A 20,272-nucleotide genomic window follows, 5' to 3' on the forward strand; every position below is an offset into this window, starting at 1 on the left:
GTTCCCGGGTTCGATTCCCGGCGGGGTCAGGGATTTTCTCTACCTCGTGATGGCTGGGTGTTGTGTGCTGTCCTTAGGTTAGTTAGGTTTAAGTAGTTCTAAGTTCTAGGGGACTTATGACCACAGCAGTTGAGTCCCATAGTGCTCAGAGCCATTTGAACCATTTGAACAGTATTGCTTTCCGTTTCAATCCCGCATCGTACGAACACCTTTTATTTCTTTTCATTACGGGACTAGGTACTAACAGAAACATTGTACTGTTACCGATAATACAAATCAACTCCAATTCAAGTTCACTGGAACCGTAGACCGCAATGACGCGTCATAAGCTAGACATTGTTCTGGGTCTGTGATGACGGAGCGGAAAGGACACAGTATTAGCAAGCTTGTGTATGCCTGCAACTCATGTTCGTCGAATCGGTGCACTGCTGATGCCAGTTGAAGCCAATATAGCCAGACGCAGATAGGTTTCCCGCGGCATCGAATATATGGCCATTTTTAAGACTGGTGAAAATTTTAAATGAAACATTGGAAATTTTTATATTGATTTCGAGTATATGATGCACCTGAATTTAGGAGGCAATTTTCTGAAAAAATGTGTGTCTTACAGTTCGTAAAATATGCACTATTAACACTATTGTCCCACAGCGACAAAACGGGAAGTCTAAATGAACGATCGGCCAGAAGAAAGGGCCTTCTACTCTTATGATGGGTAAAAGGGAAGTGGGATGGAGCCATTTACTCTTCTATGTTACTCAAGGTGCATGACAGGTGTAGCGTGTACATAATTATCTATCTTTCGATTGCGTTTGTGCGTAGCAGTGGAAAGAAAGGCTGATTGCTTGGTTGCAGAAAAGAGTATTACGATGAAGATGAAATAGTTCACGCATGACCATTCATACATGATCGCCTCGTCATTTGTATAACACCAAATGGGACGAATGAAGCTGAAGCTTGATGGAAATTTATTTGTGTTTATTTGTACTTGATACGTTAGTAACTTACTAGCAAGTATACTTACAGGTTCTCCCTACAGTGGCCGCTTCTCTGAGTAGAATAAATTAGGAAAGTTGTCGGGAACGCCGCCGACGGAAATCTCCACTCAGACCCACAGTGAATCCCTACCGACTTCACAATAAGAGATTCACAAGCGTATCATCACACTCAAAAGTGACAGAGCTTTGGGAAACAATAGAATCATCGCAGAAGTACTGAAAAATTTCCTTTTGAAAGTTACATACAAAATTGTGTCAGCATGCCTCCAGAGTAAAGGCGCAAATCGACCACATTATTGGCGACTACCAAGCCAGCTTTCGCAGTGGCTGAAACATTTCAGTTTCAAAACAGTATTAAAATACAGTCCACTCGGTTTCTTTGAGGAATCGAGATTGTATATGTTTCAGTCCATCAGAAATCCCGTTTGTCATCCTGCAAGAACAACAACCCGATCCGAAAACCGTAAATCTCACAAACTACCAACAAAAATCCTACGTAAAATTCATGCACGAGGTATCAAAACCATTTCTGACAAAAACCGGTGTTCTATAGGTCGATGGTCTGTCTCCTACCCTCTTTAATCTGGTTTTAGGCAAAGTGGGAAAAAGAACATAGAAACCAAAACTGCGGGACACACATAAATATTACAAGACTTGAAAATTACATACAGATTTCTTTCCTAGCTATCGCAAATAATCGGACACCACTAGCACACAAGATGACAACAACTAAATAGACAAAAACCCTCAGGGAATTTTTTTACGGAGATGGCCTCCCAGATAAATTTCCGAAATACACTCCTGGAAATGGAAAAAAGAACACATTGACACCGGTGTGTCAGACCCACCATACTTGCTCCGGACACTGCGAGAGGGCTGTACAAGCAATGATCACACACACGGCACAGCGGACACACCAGGAACCGCGGTGTTGGCCGTCGAATGGCGCTAGCTGCGCAGCATTTGTGCACCGCCGCCGTCAGTGTCAGCCAGTTTGCCGTGGCATACGGAGCTCCATCGTAGTCTTTAACACTGGTAGCATGCCGCGACAGCGTGGACGTGAACCGTATGTGCAGTTGACGGACTTTGAGCGAGGGCGTATAGTGGGCATGCAGGAGGCCGGGTGGACGTACAGCCGAATTGCTCAACACGTGGGGCGTGAGGTCTCCACAGTACATCGATGTTGTCGCCAGTGGTCGGCGGAAGGTGCACGTGCCCGTCGATCTGGGACCGGACCGCAGCGACGCACGGATGCACGCCAAGACCGTAGGATCCTACGCAGTGCCGTAGGGGACCGCACCGCCACTTCCCAGCAAATTAGGGACACTGTTGCTCCTGGGGTATCGGCGAGGATCATTCGCAACCGTCTCCATGAAGCTGGGCTACGGTCCCGCACACCGTTAGGCCGTCTTCCGCTCACGCCCCAACATCGTGCAGCCCGCCTCCAGTGGTGTCGCGACAGGCGTGAATGGAGGGACGAATGGAGACGTGTCGTCTTCAGCGATGAGAGTCGCTTCTGCCTTGGTGCCAATGATGGTCGTATGCGTGTTTGGCGCCGTGCAGGTGAGCGCCAAAATCAGGACTGCATACGACCGAGGCACACAGGGCCAACACCCGGCATCATGGTGTGGGGAGCGATCTCCTACACTGGCCGTACACCACTGGTGATCGTCGAGGGGACACTGAATAGTGCACGGTACATCCAAACCGTCATCGAACCCATCGTTCTACCATTCCTAGACCGGCAAGGGAACTTGCTGTTCCAACAGGACAATGCACGTCCGCATGTATCCCGTGCCACCCAACGTGCTCTAGAAGGTGTAATTCAACTACCCTGGCCAGCAAGATCTCCGGATCTGTCCCCCATTGAGCATGTTTGGGACTGGATGAAGCGTCGTCTCACGCGGTCTGCACGTCCAGCACGAACGCTGGTCCAACTGAGGGACCAGGTGGAAATGGCATGGCAAGCCGTTCCACAGGACTACATCCAGCATCTCTACGATCGTCTCCATGGGAGAATAGCAGCCTGCATTGCTGCGAAAGGTGGATATACACTGTACTAGTGCCGACATTGTGCATGCTCTGTTGCCTGTGTCTATGTGCCTGTGGTTCTGTCAGTGTGATCATGTGATGTATCTGACCGCAGGAATGTGTCAATAAAGTTTCCCCTTCCTGGGACAATGAATTCATGGTGTTCTTATTTCAATTTCCAGGAGTGTATTAACTGCGTCTACTCAATATAGTAAAAGGAAGACTGAAATTTTTTGTGCATTTCCACAGACTCTCAGCAATAATAATCGCAACACTGCAATGTACATAGACCAACTCAAAACTATACCAATAAGACAACAGCTCAAAAAGTATTTAGAACAGGCTTATAAAAGTCAGACACACATTTTCAGCTGAATCGAATTCAGCCGTGAAATTAGAAAATGAGATTTACTGCCACTGAATGAGGTCTCCACCAGCCCAGGGACAAAGTGGACTAACAAAAGAAAAAGAATCCACAGAAAAAAATGAGAGTCGCTTAGAATCTCCGGAGAATGAAACATAATAGCTTTGGGTGATTCGATAGGACCCAACTACACGTAATAATAATAATAATAATAGTAATAGTAACCGTGAACATATCTACAACTAGATGTTCATCTCTAGATATGCAAACTAAAACACTTTACGAAAGTAGTCACGCCAGAATCTTCATATGCATGTGACGGAATAGAGACGGAATAGAGATACTTGAAATACGAAATAATGGAAATATAATACATGGAATGTAAAGCACAAAATGTTGGAAAATGAAGTAGTGAGGAGATTTACCAAATCACATATACGTGAAAAGTAATGCCTCAGCAAGGGTTAATCTTCTTTGGACATATCTTCCGAATTAATGAGAATAGACAAACCGCAAACATAACAAATAATGCTGTATTTCTAGAAAAAGATGTCGATAGTAAAATAGACTACAGAAATAAGGAAAAATCTACAATGAAAACAGACCAAAGAATTGGAAATAACGTAAAGAAACTAAATGAAATACTAAACTTCAAAGGGCGCAAGACATAGAAAGTATAGGACGCAGGAGCACCGGAAAAAAAGTGACAGTAACGACAATAATAATGAATAGTAATTTATAAGAATAAAAGTAAACCTCAGAAGGAAAGTAAATGGAAGTAGAGTGGAAATTACTAGGTACAACAAGGGAAATCTTGCGGAAGAAAACACGAAAGAAAACTGCAAAGGAAATCGATAGTAATCTAGCAGAAACTAGATTGGTCAAAAGGGAACAACATGTCGAAAGCAGAAAGCGACACCCGGAAAACAGTATTCAAAAAGTAACATATATAGGAAAATGAATGCGATATAGCAAAATTTGGGTTAACATAAAGTGCCATGGAAAAGTGCTGGAGTGGAGAAATGCGAGGAAACCGTGAATTCAAGAAAAAAAGCAATATGACACTGAAGGAAACATACTATTAAATCAGCCAGGAAACATAACGAACCGTACAACGAAGGGCGATTGCCAGCATCGCAGAACAAGGCAAATATATCAAAACAAAAAATCTTCTGTTAAATTCAATAGAAGGGAACAGCTTACAAAAGAATCAGCATGGAAAAATACTTTCTGACAACAGTGACGTACAATAAAGATCTAAGACATGCTTCTTACAACTACTCGATTGCAATGATCCACAGCCTTAGTTTAAATTTGAAGAACATCATACAGTTTATTTAAAAGTCGCCACACCATCATTAATTGAAATACAGCAATCAAGAAGAAAAATTGGAGAACAACAAGGCTTGTAGTGTAAACCAGATACAAGCTGAGGTGTTAGAGAGTGGAGGACCAAGACTAGAATTAGAACTAAGGTTACTAATAGATAAAAGTAGGAAGATAGGAACGATAACTGTTGACTGCAAAACCGCAGTTCTATGCTCCCTAATTAAGAAGAATGATCCCTTATTTGCGATAACTGCAGAGGAATTGCTTTCCTGAATATCAGGTGTTACTTATAAAATCGTAGCGGAATGCCTATTAAACAGAGTGATCCCAATAATTGACGCATCCACAATAGATCATTTATTCACTCCAAGACATATAACTGAGAAGGCATGGAAATTCAGTGTTGTTGTCCCTGTGTTATTTCTACATTCCAAATAGTCCTACGGTAGCATTCATTGACAGACACTCCTAAATACTATGGGCGAATCTGAAGTAACATAAGGCTAATTAGATTAGTTAAAATGTGTGTAGGTGAAACTTTATGTCGTACAAAGACACCTGCAGGAGGAACTGAAAATTTTAAGGTATTCACTGGACTGTGATAGGAGGACGGCGTCTCAACTATTTTATATAATACCGTCTTAGACAGCATCCACAAAGAGTTTAGTAAAACTAATCCACATTGGATCCAAATGCAGGAGACGTACGTTACTAGACTTACCTACGCAGACGATGTGGCATTAATAAGTGCTTTCAAGGCAGAACCAGTGAGAATCGTGCAGAATTACTACAAAATCGCTAAGAAAACAGGATTACTTGGTAATGAAAATACGACAGCGTATTTTATCATAAGCAAGAAAAGCCGAAGTGACACACAATTTCGCTTCAGCTACTTCGGGAGTCATTTAAGTAGCAAGAGAACGGATATAAAAACAGATGTCGTTCTGGCAATAGCGAACACAACGCTTTTTAGTTTTAGCAAAATCTTAAAGGAAACATCACTTAGCACTAACCTGAAAATCCACTTGCACCAGTCGATGGGCATTAACATTTTACGGATGTGAAGTATTAATATTTAGAAAGAAACCTGAAGAAAAACTGTTAATACTCGAAAGAAAATCACAAAGGAAAATTTTTTGATCAGTATGTAATATAAATATGTAATGAAGGATAAGAAGAAATGAAGAATTAAGAAGGCCGTACAACATCGTCAAAGTGCTAAAGAAGAGAAGGTTGTACTGGGTCGGGCATGTAGCAAGACTGACCTAAAATAGAGTATATAAAATGTAATTCTGCAAGACAATAGATGGAACGAGAGGAAGAGAAAGACCAAGAATTAGGTGGTGAGACAACTTCCGGGAGGACACAGCTAGGATGAAGAACAGCACCGAATGGACAAACAGTGAACTCCAAAGAAAGAAATGGAAGAGTCTAATAGAGCAGGTATATGATCGATAAGGACTTTGCCACATGGAAAGCAAAGCCGGAATATTATTAATAATAATAATAATAATAATAATAATAACAATCTGAAATTCAGACTATTAAACTCATATCCTGTGTCAAATGTTATGAAGATATTTATAGCAACAACACAACAATAGTACAATTAGTCTATGTCATGACAATTACAATACAGTTACTATAATGTTAGCTTAACTAACGTTACGCTAAGAATACTCTCAAACTGAACTAATGGAAAGGAGTGTAAGCAGTATCAAATTAATACAATTAACTGCACCCTGCAGGCCATCTAACAAAGGATACCGTTAGACGTCGAAATCTCAGCATCCTACATACACTCCTGGAAATGGAAAAAAGAACACATTGACACCGGTGTGTTAGACCCACCATACTTGCTCCGGACACTGCGAGAGGGCTGTACAAGCAATGATCACACGCACGGCACAGCGGACACAACAGGAACCGCGGTGTTGGCCGTCGAATGGCGCTAGCTGCGCAGCATTTGTGCACCGCCGCCGTCAGTGTCAGCCAGTTTGCCGTGGCATACAGAGCTCCATCGCAGTCTTTAACACTGGTAGCATGCCGCGACAGCGTGGACGTGAACCGTATGTGCAGTTGACGGACTTTGAGCGAGGGCGTATAGTGGGCATGCAGGAGGCCGGGTGGACGTACCGCCGAATTGCTCAACACGTGGGGCGTGAGGTCTCCACAGTACATCGATGTTGTCGCCAGTGGTCGGCAGAAGGTGCACGTGCCCGTCGACCTGGGACCGGACCGCAGCGACGCACGGATGCACGCCAAGACCGTAGGATCCTACGCAGTGCCGTAGGGGACCGCACCGCCACTTCCCAGCAAATTAGGGACACTGTTGCTCCTGGGGTATCGGCGAGGACCATTCGCAACCGTCTCCATGAAGCTGGGCTACGGTCCCGCACACCGTTAGGCCGTCTTCCGCTCACGCCCCAACATCGTGCAGCCCGCCTCCAGTGGTGTCGCAACAGGCGTGAATGGAGGGACGAATGGAGACGTGTCGTCTTCAGCGATGAGAGTCGCTTCTGCCTTGGTGCCAATGATGGTTGTATGCGTGTTTGGCGCCGTGCAGGTGAGGGCCACAATCAGGACTGCATACGACCGAGGCACACAGGGCCAACACCCGGCATCATGGTGTGGGGAGCGATCTCCTACACTGGCCGTACACCACTGGTGATCGTCGAGGGGACACTGAATAGTGCACGGTACATCCAAACCGTCATCGAACCCATCGTTCTACCATTCCTAGACCGGCAAGGGAACTTGCTGTTCCAACAGGACAATGCACGTCCGCATGTATCCCGTGCCACCCAACGTGCTCTAGAAGGTGTAAGTCAACTACCCTGGCCAGCAAGATCTCCGGATCTGTCCCCCATTGAGCATGTTTGGGACTGGATGAAGCGTCGTCTCAAGCGGTCTGCACGTCCAGCACGAACGCTGGTCCAACTGAGGCGCCAGGTGGAAATGGCATGGCAAGCCGTTCTACAGGACTACATCCAGCATCTCTACGATCGTCTCCATGGCAGAATAGCAGCCTGCATTGCTGCGAAAGGTGGATATACACTGTACTAGTGCCTACATTGTGCATGCTCTGTTGCCTGTGTCTATGTGCCTGTGGTTCTGTCAGTGTGATCATGTGATGTATCTGACCCCAGGAATGTGTCAATAAAGTTTCCCCTTCCTGGGACAATGAATTCACAGTGTTCTTATTTCAATTTCCAGGAGTGTAGAAGACGGACGTTACACAACACGGCATAATAACCTGAAATATGTGATCCAGCTGACTTTAGGGTATCCGGCCGGGAAAAAAACATAAATTTTTCTGTGTCTACTGCTGTGCTTCTACCTCAAAACATTCTCTTGTTCCCTCGTGGCAACTGAAAGAAAGAAATCTTTGTGTACGAGATTAAGTTCATCTTGCAGTTCTGCTGTGCCTCATAATTCTTAAGCTTTGCTTATAACTGCATAATCATCAGGAAAACATTCAATTTGTACGTACTTTTGTGTTGTGTCTCAATAAGATGACAAATTGGTAGATAATCATTCGTGTGTAACATTGGTTCCGTACACAGACTTCGCTAGTTCAAAATACAGTTAAGTACAGTATGGAATATTGAATATATTGAATAGCTGATTACTGTTTTTTTACATATATTTTGATGTTGGGTTATTGAACTATACTGCCAACGGTTTGGTACAAGTGTGAAATCATATATAATCCGAACAATGGTTTTAAATTATTTTACATTTTCAACATTGGTTACAATACTTTTAGTTAAGGAATCTTGACATGTCGACAGTAAAAAAAGAGAACGTGAAAGATATTAAGAAGCATACATTTGTAGACAGGAAATTGATGGAAGTTATGAATCTACGGACACTTTTGTAAGATACTGAAAGAAGGGACGGTATCTGATGATTGTAAAACGGACATCAGAATCTGAATTTCAAAGAAAGTTTTTATAGGGAAGGTATTTTATAATCTCGAGTGGGTAAGTCTTATAAAGGAGTTATAGGGCGTAGGATCAGACGCCTCATTGAAGAAAATCGTGAGGAAGAACAGTGTGGACTAGGGAAGGGAATATAAAAAGCTACGTATTTTTTTTGAAACGACAATTGATGGGAAAATACCGTGAACACAACCGAGACTTGTGGTTAGCTTTTCTAGATTTAAAGTAAGCTATGAGTAAGAAAAGAATGTGCGAAATACTGGAGAAAATTAGAATTCAGTGTGACAGCGTGCACAGGATCAAGAACTTGCACGAAGATATCACAGTTCAGTCAAAACACCTCTAGAAACGACTGAAACTTTTGGCATGAAATCTGAATTTAGGCAAGATGGAGTTCTATCTCCTTTTCATTTTTCTAATAACGAGATGCAGAGAAAAGTACCACAAAGTATAGGAGGTAAAATAATATCCGTGTTATATGCTGATTACGTATGTCAGTCGGGTGACTCTAAAGAAGACCTTCAGAATCAAATAACCACCTAGGTAGAAGCTACTAAAGTTTATCGTCATGAAAAGATATGGGCAACCAATGGAACATCTCGAAGTGGAGGGGAAACAGCTATAGATGGTCCATCACTTCAGAACCTTGGCAGTGTTGTCGATGATAGGCAACGAAATCCCTTACAGAATTCAAGCATGTAACGACTTTGATCAAATAGTTAAAGACCTAATGTGGAACAAGAAAATACCACTAAAATATAAGAGAGACATCTATGAAATCTATTAAATGGCGATTTTGAGATACTGATGTGAAATATGGATAATGAGAAGTGAGAAGTAAAGATACCAGCAAAATTCACGCGGAGGGAGAAGGAGAGATAGAATCCGGAAAGAAGAAACCGAGAACAGGCTGAAGTTATAAAACTTCAAGAAAAAATAATCTCGCATCGGAGACGCTATGGACGCGTAAAAAACACGTGGATGTTAACAGGTTACCAAAACTGGTATATGAATTACAACTGAGAGACAAAAGACCTAGAGGAAGACCGAATCTCAGGTGCAAGGACGTGGTGCAATCGTTTTATCGTCAAGTTAAGAAAACGTTCGTATTTTGCAACTGGCGTTTTATTCTTGAGTGTCAGACATGTTTCGGGTATTCATGTTAGGCATCTTCAGTGGCATTCTTATTTGTGCCCTGTTCAAGGAACCATTTGTTGTTATATATGTGCCCAATTCACAGAGTACAGGTTTCCTCTAGTTTTCTAAGCTTGTACTATGTATATATGGCAGATGTAGTACAACAAATGGTTGGATGAACGGGACAAGAAAATGAATGTCACCGAAGCTGTGTAACATGAATAGGCGATACATACATGGTACTAAGGAATAAAATTTTAGCTTCAAAAAACATAAATCTTCTTATCTTTAGGACAAAACATAATTGAAGTCAGCAGCTGAGTGGCTAGAAAATTTACGTTATCGAGAAATCTGATATCGAGCAGAGTGGACGTATCTGACGGATCATCGAAGGCAGAGAGAAGTTTAAGGAGAATACTTGGTGAAGAAGCTTCATTTGACAACTCTTCGGATAAGGTAAACAAAATTTTGATGACACTTGGAAATTACAGCGATTACGCAACCACAGAAAGGCTACCAAGTTTCATACGTATATGTTACTAGTCTCATATAATAAAAAAGGTCTTCAAATTCAGTAAGACTTGTTGGATGGGCACTTCAGTTTCACGATGTTTTGCAGTAAAAGGTTTCACTACGGTTTGAAGGAACGGCAGGAAAACAGTAACAGTAAGTGGTTTACGTCTCTTCTTCTTCTTCTTCTAACGATCGCAGAAACGTTTAAACTTTATGCCTCTATGATGGAAGTGGGAAAGAGTTGAAATATGGTTCGTAAGCATTCGTACGATGGAAGCTAGCTATCAGCTTCCTGCTTATTTGAAATTTTCTAAACAAGAAAGAGTTTCGATTTACTAGTTGGATCGCAGAGTAGTAGATTATGAAGATCAAAAAATGTAATTACATACTTGAAAATATCCTGAGGTAAAAATAGTACGGTAGTATAGAAAATGAACCAGAAACTGACAGCTGCAGGTGGTACGGAAGCATTCAAAAATTTTGCCGGTATGGTGAGTTACCTCACAGTTTTGACTGAGGAACATTACTTCCCAGGTGGCGCAGCTTGGCAAGTAACTGCAGGAGTGTGCGTCTGGGAGCGAAAACGGCAGGCAAAATTGGAATCAGAAGCAAATCCGGCAGGTTATGGGCACGGAACAGATGTCGTTTCGGGATTACCAGAAGATAACTTCGTCTCCAATATCCTCCCTTCTCAGTATTTTCGCAGATCTCGTCGCGTGGGAATGGGAGCCACCCGATACATAATCAGCGTAATCTGTATCAGCTTCTGTAATCGGCTTACAGAAGGCAAGGAAGAAAAGAAATACGTAATAAGTCGAGAAGGATCGAAGGGGGAGGGAAAGGGATTGGGGTGGGGGGGGGGGGGGGAGAGAGGAGGAGGTGGCTGCGAAGCCACGCGGTGAGGCATCGATCTGGCGAGACGAGCTCCGAGAACCGATAACAGGCGCGAGGGGTTGGAAGGCATCTCGTGTCACGGCCAGAGACCACTGCTGTGATCTCGGGGCGCGGGACCGTACCAGGGCTCCTCCGGTTGGTCAGGAAATGGAAACTACAGTGAAAATGAGACGACGCTTTGCGCTGATGTTTTGGGCAGTGTCGCTAGCACATCCTTCGATAACGTCGGCTTTCTTCAATTCTGTGCAAGCAGTGAGCACGTAAAGGTGTCTAGAAAATACCATCTCCCGCCAAGTATGAGTGCTAACTGTGAGATTTCGCCTGATTTCGAACTGCCCACGAAACGTAGCTGTCATGTACACTACTGGCCATTAAAATTGCTACACCAAGAAGAAATGTAGATGATAAACGGGTATTCATTGGACAAATATATTATACTAGAACTGACATATGAATTCATTTTCACGCAATTTTGGTGCATAGATCCTGAGAAATCAGTACCCAGAACAATCACCTCTGGCCGTAATAACGGCCTTGATATGCCTGGGCATTGAGTCAAACAGAGCTTGGATGGAGTGTACAGGTACAGCTGCCCATGCACCTTCAACACGATACCACAGTTCATCAGGAGTAGTGACTGGCGTATTGTCACGAGCCAGTTGCTCGGCCACCATTGACCAGACGTTTTCATTTGGTGAGAGATCTGGAGAATGTGCTGACCAGGGAAGCAGTCGAACATTTTCTGTATCCAGAAAGGCCTGTACAGGACCTGCAATATGCGGTCGTGCATTATCCTGCTGAAATATAGGGTTTCGCAGGGATCGAATGAAGGGTACAGCCACGGGTCGTAACACATCTGAAATTTAACGTCCACTGTTCAAAGTGCCGTCAATGCGAACAAGAGGTGACCGACACACGCTTCCAATGTGCGTTCAACACGATGTCGCCAAACACGGATGCGACCATCATGGCGCTGGATTCATCCGAAAAAATGACGTTTTGCCATTCGTGCACCCAGGTTCGTCATTGAGTGCACCATCGCAGGCGCTTCCGTCTGTGATGTGGCGTCAAAGGTAACCGCAGCCATGGTCTCCTAGCTGATAGTCCATGCTGCTGCAAAAGTCGTCGAAATGTTTGTGCAGATGGTTGTTGTCTTGCAAACGTCCCCACCTGTTCACTCAGGGATCGAGACGTGGCTACACGATCAGTTACAGCCATGCGGATAAGATGCCTGTCATCTCGACTGCTAGTGATACGAGGCCGTTGGGATCCAGCACGGCATTCCGTATTACCCTCCTGAACGCACCGATTCCATATTCAGCTAACAGTCACTGGATCTCGACAACGCGAGTAGCAATGTCGCGATACGGTAAACCGCAATCGCGATTGGCTACAATCCGACCTTTATCAAAGTCGGAACTTCTCCTCCTTACACGAGGCATCACAACAACGTTTCACCAGGTAACGCCGGTCAACTGCTGTTTGTGCATGAGAAATCGGTTGGAAACTTTCCTCGTGTCAACACGTTGTAGGTGTCGCCACCGGGGCCAACCTTGTGTGAATGCTCTGAAAAGCTAATCATTTGCGTATCACAGCATGTTATTCCTGTCGGTTAAATTTCGCGTCTATAGCACGTCATCTTCGTGGTGTAGTAATTTGAATGGCCAATAGTGTATTTCCTTCTCCACGACAGTTCTCGGCCGCACACTGCAGGAGGAATGAAGACGCTCCAGAGGCGATTTCGATGGGAAGTGTTTGATCACCAATCATACAGCCCGAACTTGGCTCCCTCAGAGTTTCATCACTCCTCACATGAATTGCTGCCTGTGAAGGCAACATTTTGGCACAGACAATGTCGAGCGGCGACTATGGAGAGAAGTAGTTGGAAGGTCTAGCTAACAATCGCAAATAAAACACGTTTGAGTTTCACTGTAATTTCTATTTCGCGACTGATCGGACCTTGATAAACGAATAGCCCTAGTACAGGCGATGAAGGACGCAGTATTTCGTACGTAGCAGTGAAAGGGGCTGTTTGGGGGCCGCAAGCAGGCAGGTACGCGCCTTACTTACGGACACTCATCACTTTCCAGGCAAACTGCTGAAGCTAGTGCTTTTCCGCTTATTCCCTTATTTGCACACAGCGGACAAAATATGTCAAAGCGGGAAATATATCTAATACCTTGTAAAATCACGAAAAACTTGCTCGGTTCGATGAAGAAAAGAGTCGACAAGCATGCTACATATAGCCACTGATTGATCCTGTGTTGTTATGGTCTTCAGTCCAGAGACTGGTTTGATGCAGCTCTCCATGCCACTCTATCCTGTGCAAGCTTCTTCATCTCCCAGTACCTACTGCAACCTACATCCTTCTGAATCTGTTTGGTGTATTCATCTCTTGGTCTCCCTCTACGATTTTTACCCTCCATGCTGCCCTCCAATACTAAATTGGTGATCCCTTGATGCCTCAGAATATGCCCTACCAACCCATCTCTTCTTCTAGACAAGTTGTGCTACAAATTTCTCTTCTCTCCAATCCTATTCAATACCTCCTCATTAGTTACGTGATCTACCCATCTAATCTTCAGCATTTTTCTGCAGCACCACATTTCGAAAGCTTCTATTCTCTTCTTGTCCAAACTATTTATCGTCCACGTTTCACTTCCATACATGGCTACACTCCATACAAATACTTTCAGAAACGACATCCTGACACTTAAATCTATACTCGATGTTAACAAATTTCTCTTCTTCAGAAATGCTTTCCTTGCCACTGCCAGTCTACATTTTATATCCTCTCTACTTCAACCATCATCAGTTATTTTGCGCCCCAAATAGCGAAACTCATTTACTACTTTAAGCGTCTCATTTCCTAATCTAATTCCTGCTGCATCACCCGATTTAATTCGACTACATTCCATTATTTTCGTTTTGCTTTTGTTATTGATCCTGTAAGTAACCAAATTGCAGGAAAGCTGATTGCTACATCTGACTGTGCGGGATTTAGATGTAATTTAGCGGCCCAGGCAGTGCGTGATGGATGCGGAAGTGCTCGACAAATCGCAGAGTCATGCATGCTGATGATTGTCCATATTACAACTACGAATACATTCTATGTAGGGTGTAAAATGAAACACCTTTCACCCGCGTAGTTTCCAAACTTATTTTGTTTGGCTATCAGTTTCAGCGATTTACTACGCTATCTTCAGGGTCCTGACCGACGTGTAGAAAGATTCCACTTGAGTTCTTATCAAAATAGTGGCCATTAATACTGGTTTTAGTAAATTTCTGCTTGCTGTAGCGATTTTTTCCACCTTTCGTGTAGCTGGCCGCTGTGGCGGGGAGGTTCTAGGCGCTTCAGTCCGGAACCGCGCTGCTACTACGGACTCAGGTTCGAATCCTGCCTCGGGCATAGATGTTTGTGATGTCCATAGGTTGTATTGTATTGTATTGCACGTTAACCGGGGACCTAGAAACGACGGAGAGGCTCCGTCCCCGCCTCAGCCGCAGTGGTCCACAACCCCACGACGACTACCTCAGTCGACTTCACCTCCCCGCCAGCCCCACACCGAAACACCGAACCCAGGGGCTATTGTGCGGTTCGGCCCCCGGTGGACCCCCCCCCCCCCCCCCCAGGGAACGTCTCACACCAGACGAGTGTAACCCCTATGTTTGCGCGGTAGAGTAATGGTGGTGTACGCATACGTGGAGAACTTGTTTGTGCTGCAATCGCCGACATAGTGTAACTAAGGCGTAATAAGGGGAACAAGCCCGCATTCGCCGAGGCAGATGGAAAACCGACTAAAAACCATCCACAGACTGGCCGGTTCACCGGACCTCGACACAAATTCGCCTGGCGGATTCGTGCCGGGGACCGGCGCTCCTTCCCACCCGGAAAGCCGTGCGTTAGACCGCACGGCCAACAGGGTGTCCTTAGGTTTAAGTAGTTGTAAGTCCAGGGAACTGATGACCTCAGATGTTAAGGCCCATAGTGCTTAGCGCCATTTGAACCTTTCGTGTATTTCCTAACGGCTGTTGTTGCCTCAGTGCCTGTTACTTTGGACTTGCATGCATGCCCGAAAGAACATTTCATCGTAATTCAGAATAACACAGGCATTGATTATTGTGTTCCGCAGAAGTCGGGTGACGAGCTGGAGATGCGCCCACTGGGCGGCGGCCGTTCGATGGCGGCCCTGACGGACGACTCGCCGAGCAGCGACGAGAGCAACTCGCCCACCGACCTCAACTCCTACCGCCGCCTCGGAGACAAGCCGGCACTCGTCAAGCGGCTGGGCCTGCAGGGGGGCGGTGGGGGCGGCGGGGGCGGCGGCGGCCACTCTGAGGACAGCCGGCCGCTGCTGTCCGCCGAGCACTGCCCCCGCGGCGCCTCCACCCCCGCCGCCGACGCAAGCAGGCTGCCCCCGGGTTGCGACAGGTAAGCAGACACAATGGATAGATCACATCATGGAAAACACCTTGTAATACGAAGATTTTAATTTCGCAAAAATTTACTTATTGTCTAATTTTATTTATTCTAGTCCTTGATCACAATATGAATTCCTTAGACGATGACCGGTTTCAGTCCGTAATGACCATCCTGAGATCTTTTTTACACCATGTCCTAAAGTGATAAGGCCATAATGGCATCGTCAAAACATATAAATATGCTACGCTGGTGTTACTTATTGTCTGTTTTGAAGAAAAAATTCTCAGTCATAACTTGCCTAACAGAATTTGTTGTCAGTCTAGATTACAGAATTGTATAAACTCGTGACTATATTCGGTTCCATCAATTCATCTTCAGATCTAAATACGTGAGGCGCAAGACTAACCCACCATTGTTGTTATATGGCGTACCATGCAACTTTTCTTATAGATTCGAAATTAATTAGCTAAACTAGAATTGCTTGATATCATTCAGTATTAGGTATTGATCTACTACTCAAAAATGACATGTGATAAATGGCGCCAAACCGGTACTCGAATGCCTATTTCTCTCCCATCGCGAGATGTCGCCTTTACCATTTCATCTATCCTTGCACCCTCTCAGGACGTATTTCTGTATGTCATATTGTCTGCATTCGCACATCGTAGTCCACTGTGTTTTTCCCCTGATGGCGGCAACATTACTTGGATTCTCATAGCAGGGGGAACGAGACAACGAGGAATCGAGACCAGAGCTGTTGTGATACTTGCATGGATCTCTAAAAGAAGAGATACACTGCTGTACGAAAAAATTCTAAAATCACTTAACACTTCCGGGCTGAGATGCCGTGGTCCATACATAAAACACTCCCCTGACGTTTCGCCTTCGACTGCGGAAGGCATCCTCCGAGGACAACGGGCGAACTGTCCCCGGAGGATGCCTTCCGCAGTCGAAGGCGAAACGTGGTGGGAGAGTTTTATGTATGGACCACGGTATCTCAGCTCGGAAGTGTTAAGTGATGACAACATCTGCCGTGAAAGCCTTCATTCTATGATTCTAAAATAAGTTTTTCTTGTTGTTCTTAATGACATATCTCCAATTACTTGAAAATGGCATAAAGGCCGATACCTTGCCGTAATTAAAGAAACAGCAATACACTCAAATGGCGGTGTGTTCATTTAAAACTTACTGAATGACTGTTACTCAGCAACACGTAAAACTGTTTTCTAAAATAATTGGCTGGATGCAAATTACTTTCAAACATCCATGTAAGTACTTGCGTATAGATTTGGCTGGCTACTCGAAACCGATCGTAATTTTAGAAAAAATATGCAATCAAGACAAACAATAGAAGTATTAATTATCACCTAGAAGAAATCAGAGTTCTAAGATGAAACTTATCAATGGCTTTATCCCTTTGTACATATTGGTACTTCAGTGCGATAAATCTTTCCCAACGATGGATGACCTCGGTTGCCGCAGTCTGAATGATGGCATTTTGGGAAACGTTCGCCTCGAAAATTCTGGAAATGCCTACCACACAATGTGTGTTTCATCCGAGGTAATAGGGACAAGTTCTTGGATGTCATACAAGGAGAATACGGGAGGAGAGGTAAAACTTGATATCCCAAAGAAGCAGCATATATGACTACATCCTGCGCAGAATTAGCTGGGGCATTGACGTGGAACGAAAACACCTCCTCGACAACTTACCACGACTTCTAGGCTTCACATCGTTCGGTACTATGCCCCTTTGACTGTTTTTCGCTTTTGAACGCACACTAAATTAATCTCAAAAAATACTCATCATGACCGTGACCGTAGACGGTGGTGTGAATCTATAGGGTTCCACTGATTGCCCTTTTGTGTCGTCGTCGTATTAACATACCCAACATGGTGGTAGGGCGTCTGAAGACGTCATCCTGCCTGGACTGACACAGCTGTAACATTTTCGCTGCTTCCTGGCCTCACCAGGTTTTTGGATGATTGTGAGCAATCACGGAAGCAAGAGGACAGCGACATTTGTCATGTTCTAATTGCCGAGCCAGATGCTGAAAACTGATCCATTGCTGAAACTTCCTCGCAGATTAAAACTGTGTGCCCGACCGAGACTCGAACTCGGGACCTTTGCCTTTCGCGGGCAAGTGCTCTACCATCTGAGCTACCGAAGCACGACTCACGCCCGGTCCTCACAGCTTTACTTGTGCCAGTATCTCGTCTCCTACCTTCCAAACTTTACAGAAGCTCTCCTGCGAACCTTGCAGAACTAGCACTCCTGAAAGTAAGGATATTGCGAAGACATGGCTTAGCCACAGCCTGGGGGATGTTTCCAGAATGAGATTTTCACTCTGCAGCGGAGTGTGCGCTGATATGAAACTTCCTGGCAGATTAAAACTGTGTGCCCGACCGAGACTCGAACTCGGGACCTTTTCGCGGGCAAGTGCTCTACCACTTGCCTGCAAAAGGCAAAGGTCCCGAGTTCGAGTCTCGGTCGGGCACACAGTTTTAATCTGCCAGGAAGTTTCATATCAGCGCACACTCCGCTGCAGAGTGAAAATCTCATTCTGATCCATTGCTGTTTCTCACGTTTGCCAGTACCATTTCCATTGCGATACGCCGGTGTTCGAGCATCAGTAAGTCTCAAACCAGCGCATACTTCTCTGCAGAGTAAAAATTATTCTGGAAACGTTCCCTTAGGCTGTGGCTAAACCACGCCTCCGCAATATCCGTTCTTTCACGAGTGCTAGTTCCGCAAGGTATGTGGGAAACGTTTTGTGAAGTTTGGAACATAGGAAATGAGGTAATTGTAGAGGCAAAGATATCGGGGTGGTTCGTGAGTCTTGATTGAGTATCTCGGTAGATACGGCACCTATACACGGAAGGCAATGGTCTACGAGTCCTGATCCAGTACACTGTTATTTGCCGAGAACTTTCACGTACCTCGTTCTTTCCGCGAACCATTTTCTAACGGAACAGGAGAGGAGGGAAGTTTCCGCGATACACAAAGTACCCTTCGCCACACACCTTAAGGCGGTTCATGGAGTAGCAGACGGAGAGTCAAATAAAAATTAATTCGAGTTCATAATAATATACATCTCGTATGGCCTACGTCAAGTATTAGGTCAGTCCGTAGTTAGTTTTCTGAGAAACAGTTGAGTATGTTGTTCGAAAGTTATCATTTGGTAGAAAACGATCGTACAAATTATTCATGTTGCAAAAATTACGCACTGCTCTCATGTTTTCACATTATGCAGAGGATCATGATGATATTCGGACTTCCAACCTGGAGTGTTCTGTTTGTATACCAACGTTGATGAATGCAGTCTTCCTTCATCAGGAAGAAAGTGTATTTCACCACCAACTTTTACATACGGCACAGACTGCAGTAGGCAGCTGCCGTACTGCCGTTGATGAATTCTACACCTCCACTAACCCCCGCCCCCTCCATGAACCACGGATCTTCCCGTTGGTGAGGAGGCTTGCGTGCCTCAGCGATACTGATAGACGCATCTTATGTGCAACCACAACGGAGGCATATCTGCTGAGAGGCCATACAAACGTGTGGTTCCTGCAGAGGGACAGCAGCCTTTTCGGTAGTTACAGGGGTGTCTGGATGATTGACAGATCTGGCCTTGTAACACTAACCAAAACAGCCTTGCTGTGCTGGTACTGCGAACGGCTGAAAGCACTGAGAAGCTACAGACGTAACCTTTCCCGAGGGCATGCAGCTTTATTACATGGTTAAATGATGATGGTGTCTTCTTGGATAAAATATTCCGGAGATAAAATAGTCCCCCATTCGGATCTCCGGGCGGGGACCACTCAGGAGGATGTCGTTATCAGGAGAAACAAAACTGACGTACTAACGATCAAAGTGTGGAATGTTAGATCCCGTAATCGGGCAGGTAGGTTAGAAAATCTTGAAATGGAAAGATTAAAGTTAGATATAGTGGGAATTAGTGAAATTCGGTGGCAGGAGGAACAAGACTTCTGGTCAGCTGAAAACAGGATTGTAAATACGAAATCAAATAACGATGATGCAAGAGTGAAGTTCATAATGAATAAAGAATAGAAACGTGGATAAGCTACTACGAACAGCATAGTGAATGCATTGTTGTTGCCAAGATAGATACGAAGCCCACGCATAGCACGGTGTTACACGTTTATGTGCCAACTAGCTCCGCAGCTGAAGAAGAGATTGATGAAATGTATGATGCGATAAAACAAATTATTGAAGAAATGTCTGATGCGATAAAAGAAATTATTCAGATAGTTAAGAGAGACGAAAATCTAGTACTCATGGAGGACTGGAATGCGACTGTAGGAAAAAGAAGAGAAGGAAAAGCAATAGGTGAATGTGGACTGGGCGTAAAGAATGAAATGGGAAGCCACCTGATACTACATTGCATAGAGCATAACTTTATCGTAGCTAACGCTTGGTTTAAGAGTCATGAAAGAAAGTTGTGTACATGGAAGAGACCTGGAGACACCGGAAGGCTTCAGATAGATTATATTACGGCAAGACAGAGATTTTGGAACCAGGTTTTAAATTGTAAGATCTTTCCAGGGGCAGATGTGGACACTGACCGCAATTTATTGGTTATGAACTGCAGTTTGAAACTGAAGAAACTGCAAAAACGTA

The 20,272-nt window shown here is 44.5% G+C and overlaps 1 protein-coding gene across 1 annotated transcript in view; it reads left to right on the forward strand.

Annotated features, from left to right (window-relative positions):
* LOC124612460 (SH2 domain-containing protein 5-like) overlaps positions 1 to 20,272 on the forward strand; it is a 378,639-nt gene that overhangs the window by 327,108 nt on the left and 31,259 nt on the right. The window contains exon 5 of the mRNA XM_047140727.1: positions 15,341 to 15,564. Coding sequence (XP_046996683.1) covers positions 15,341 to 15,564 — 224 coding nt within the window. The remainder of the gene's footprint in view (positions 1 to 15,340; positions 15,565 to 20,272) is intronic.

Source organism: Schistocerca americana, chromosome 1 (assembly GCF_021461395.2).
Source record: "Schistocerca americana isolate TAMUIC-IGC-003095 chromosome 1, iqSchAmer2.1, whole genome shotgun sequence".
Taxonomy (NCBI): Eukaryota; Metazoa; Arthropoda; class Insecta; order Orthoptera; family Acrididae; genus Schistocerca; species Schistocerca americana.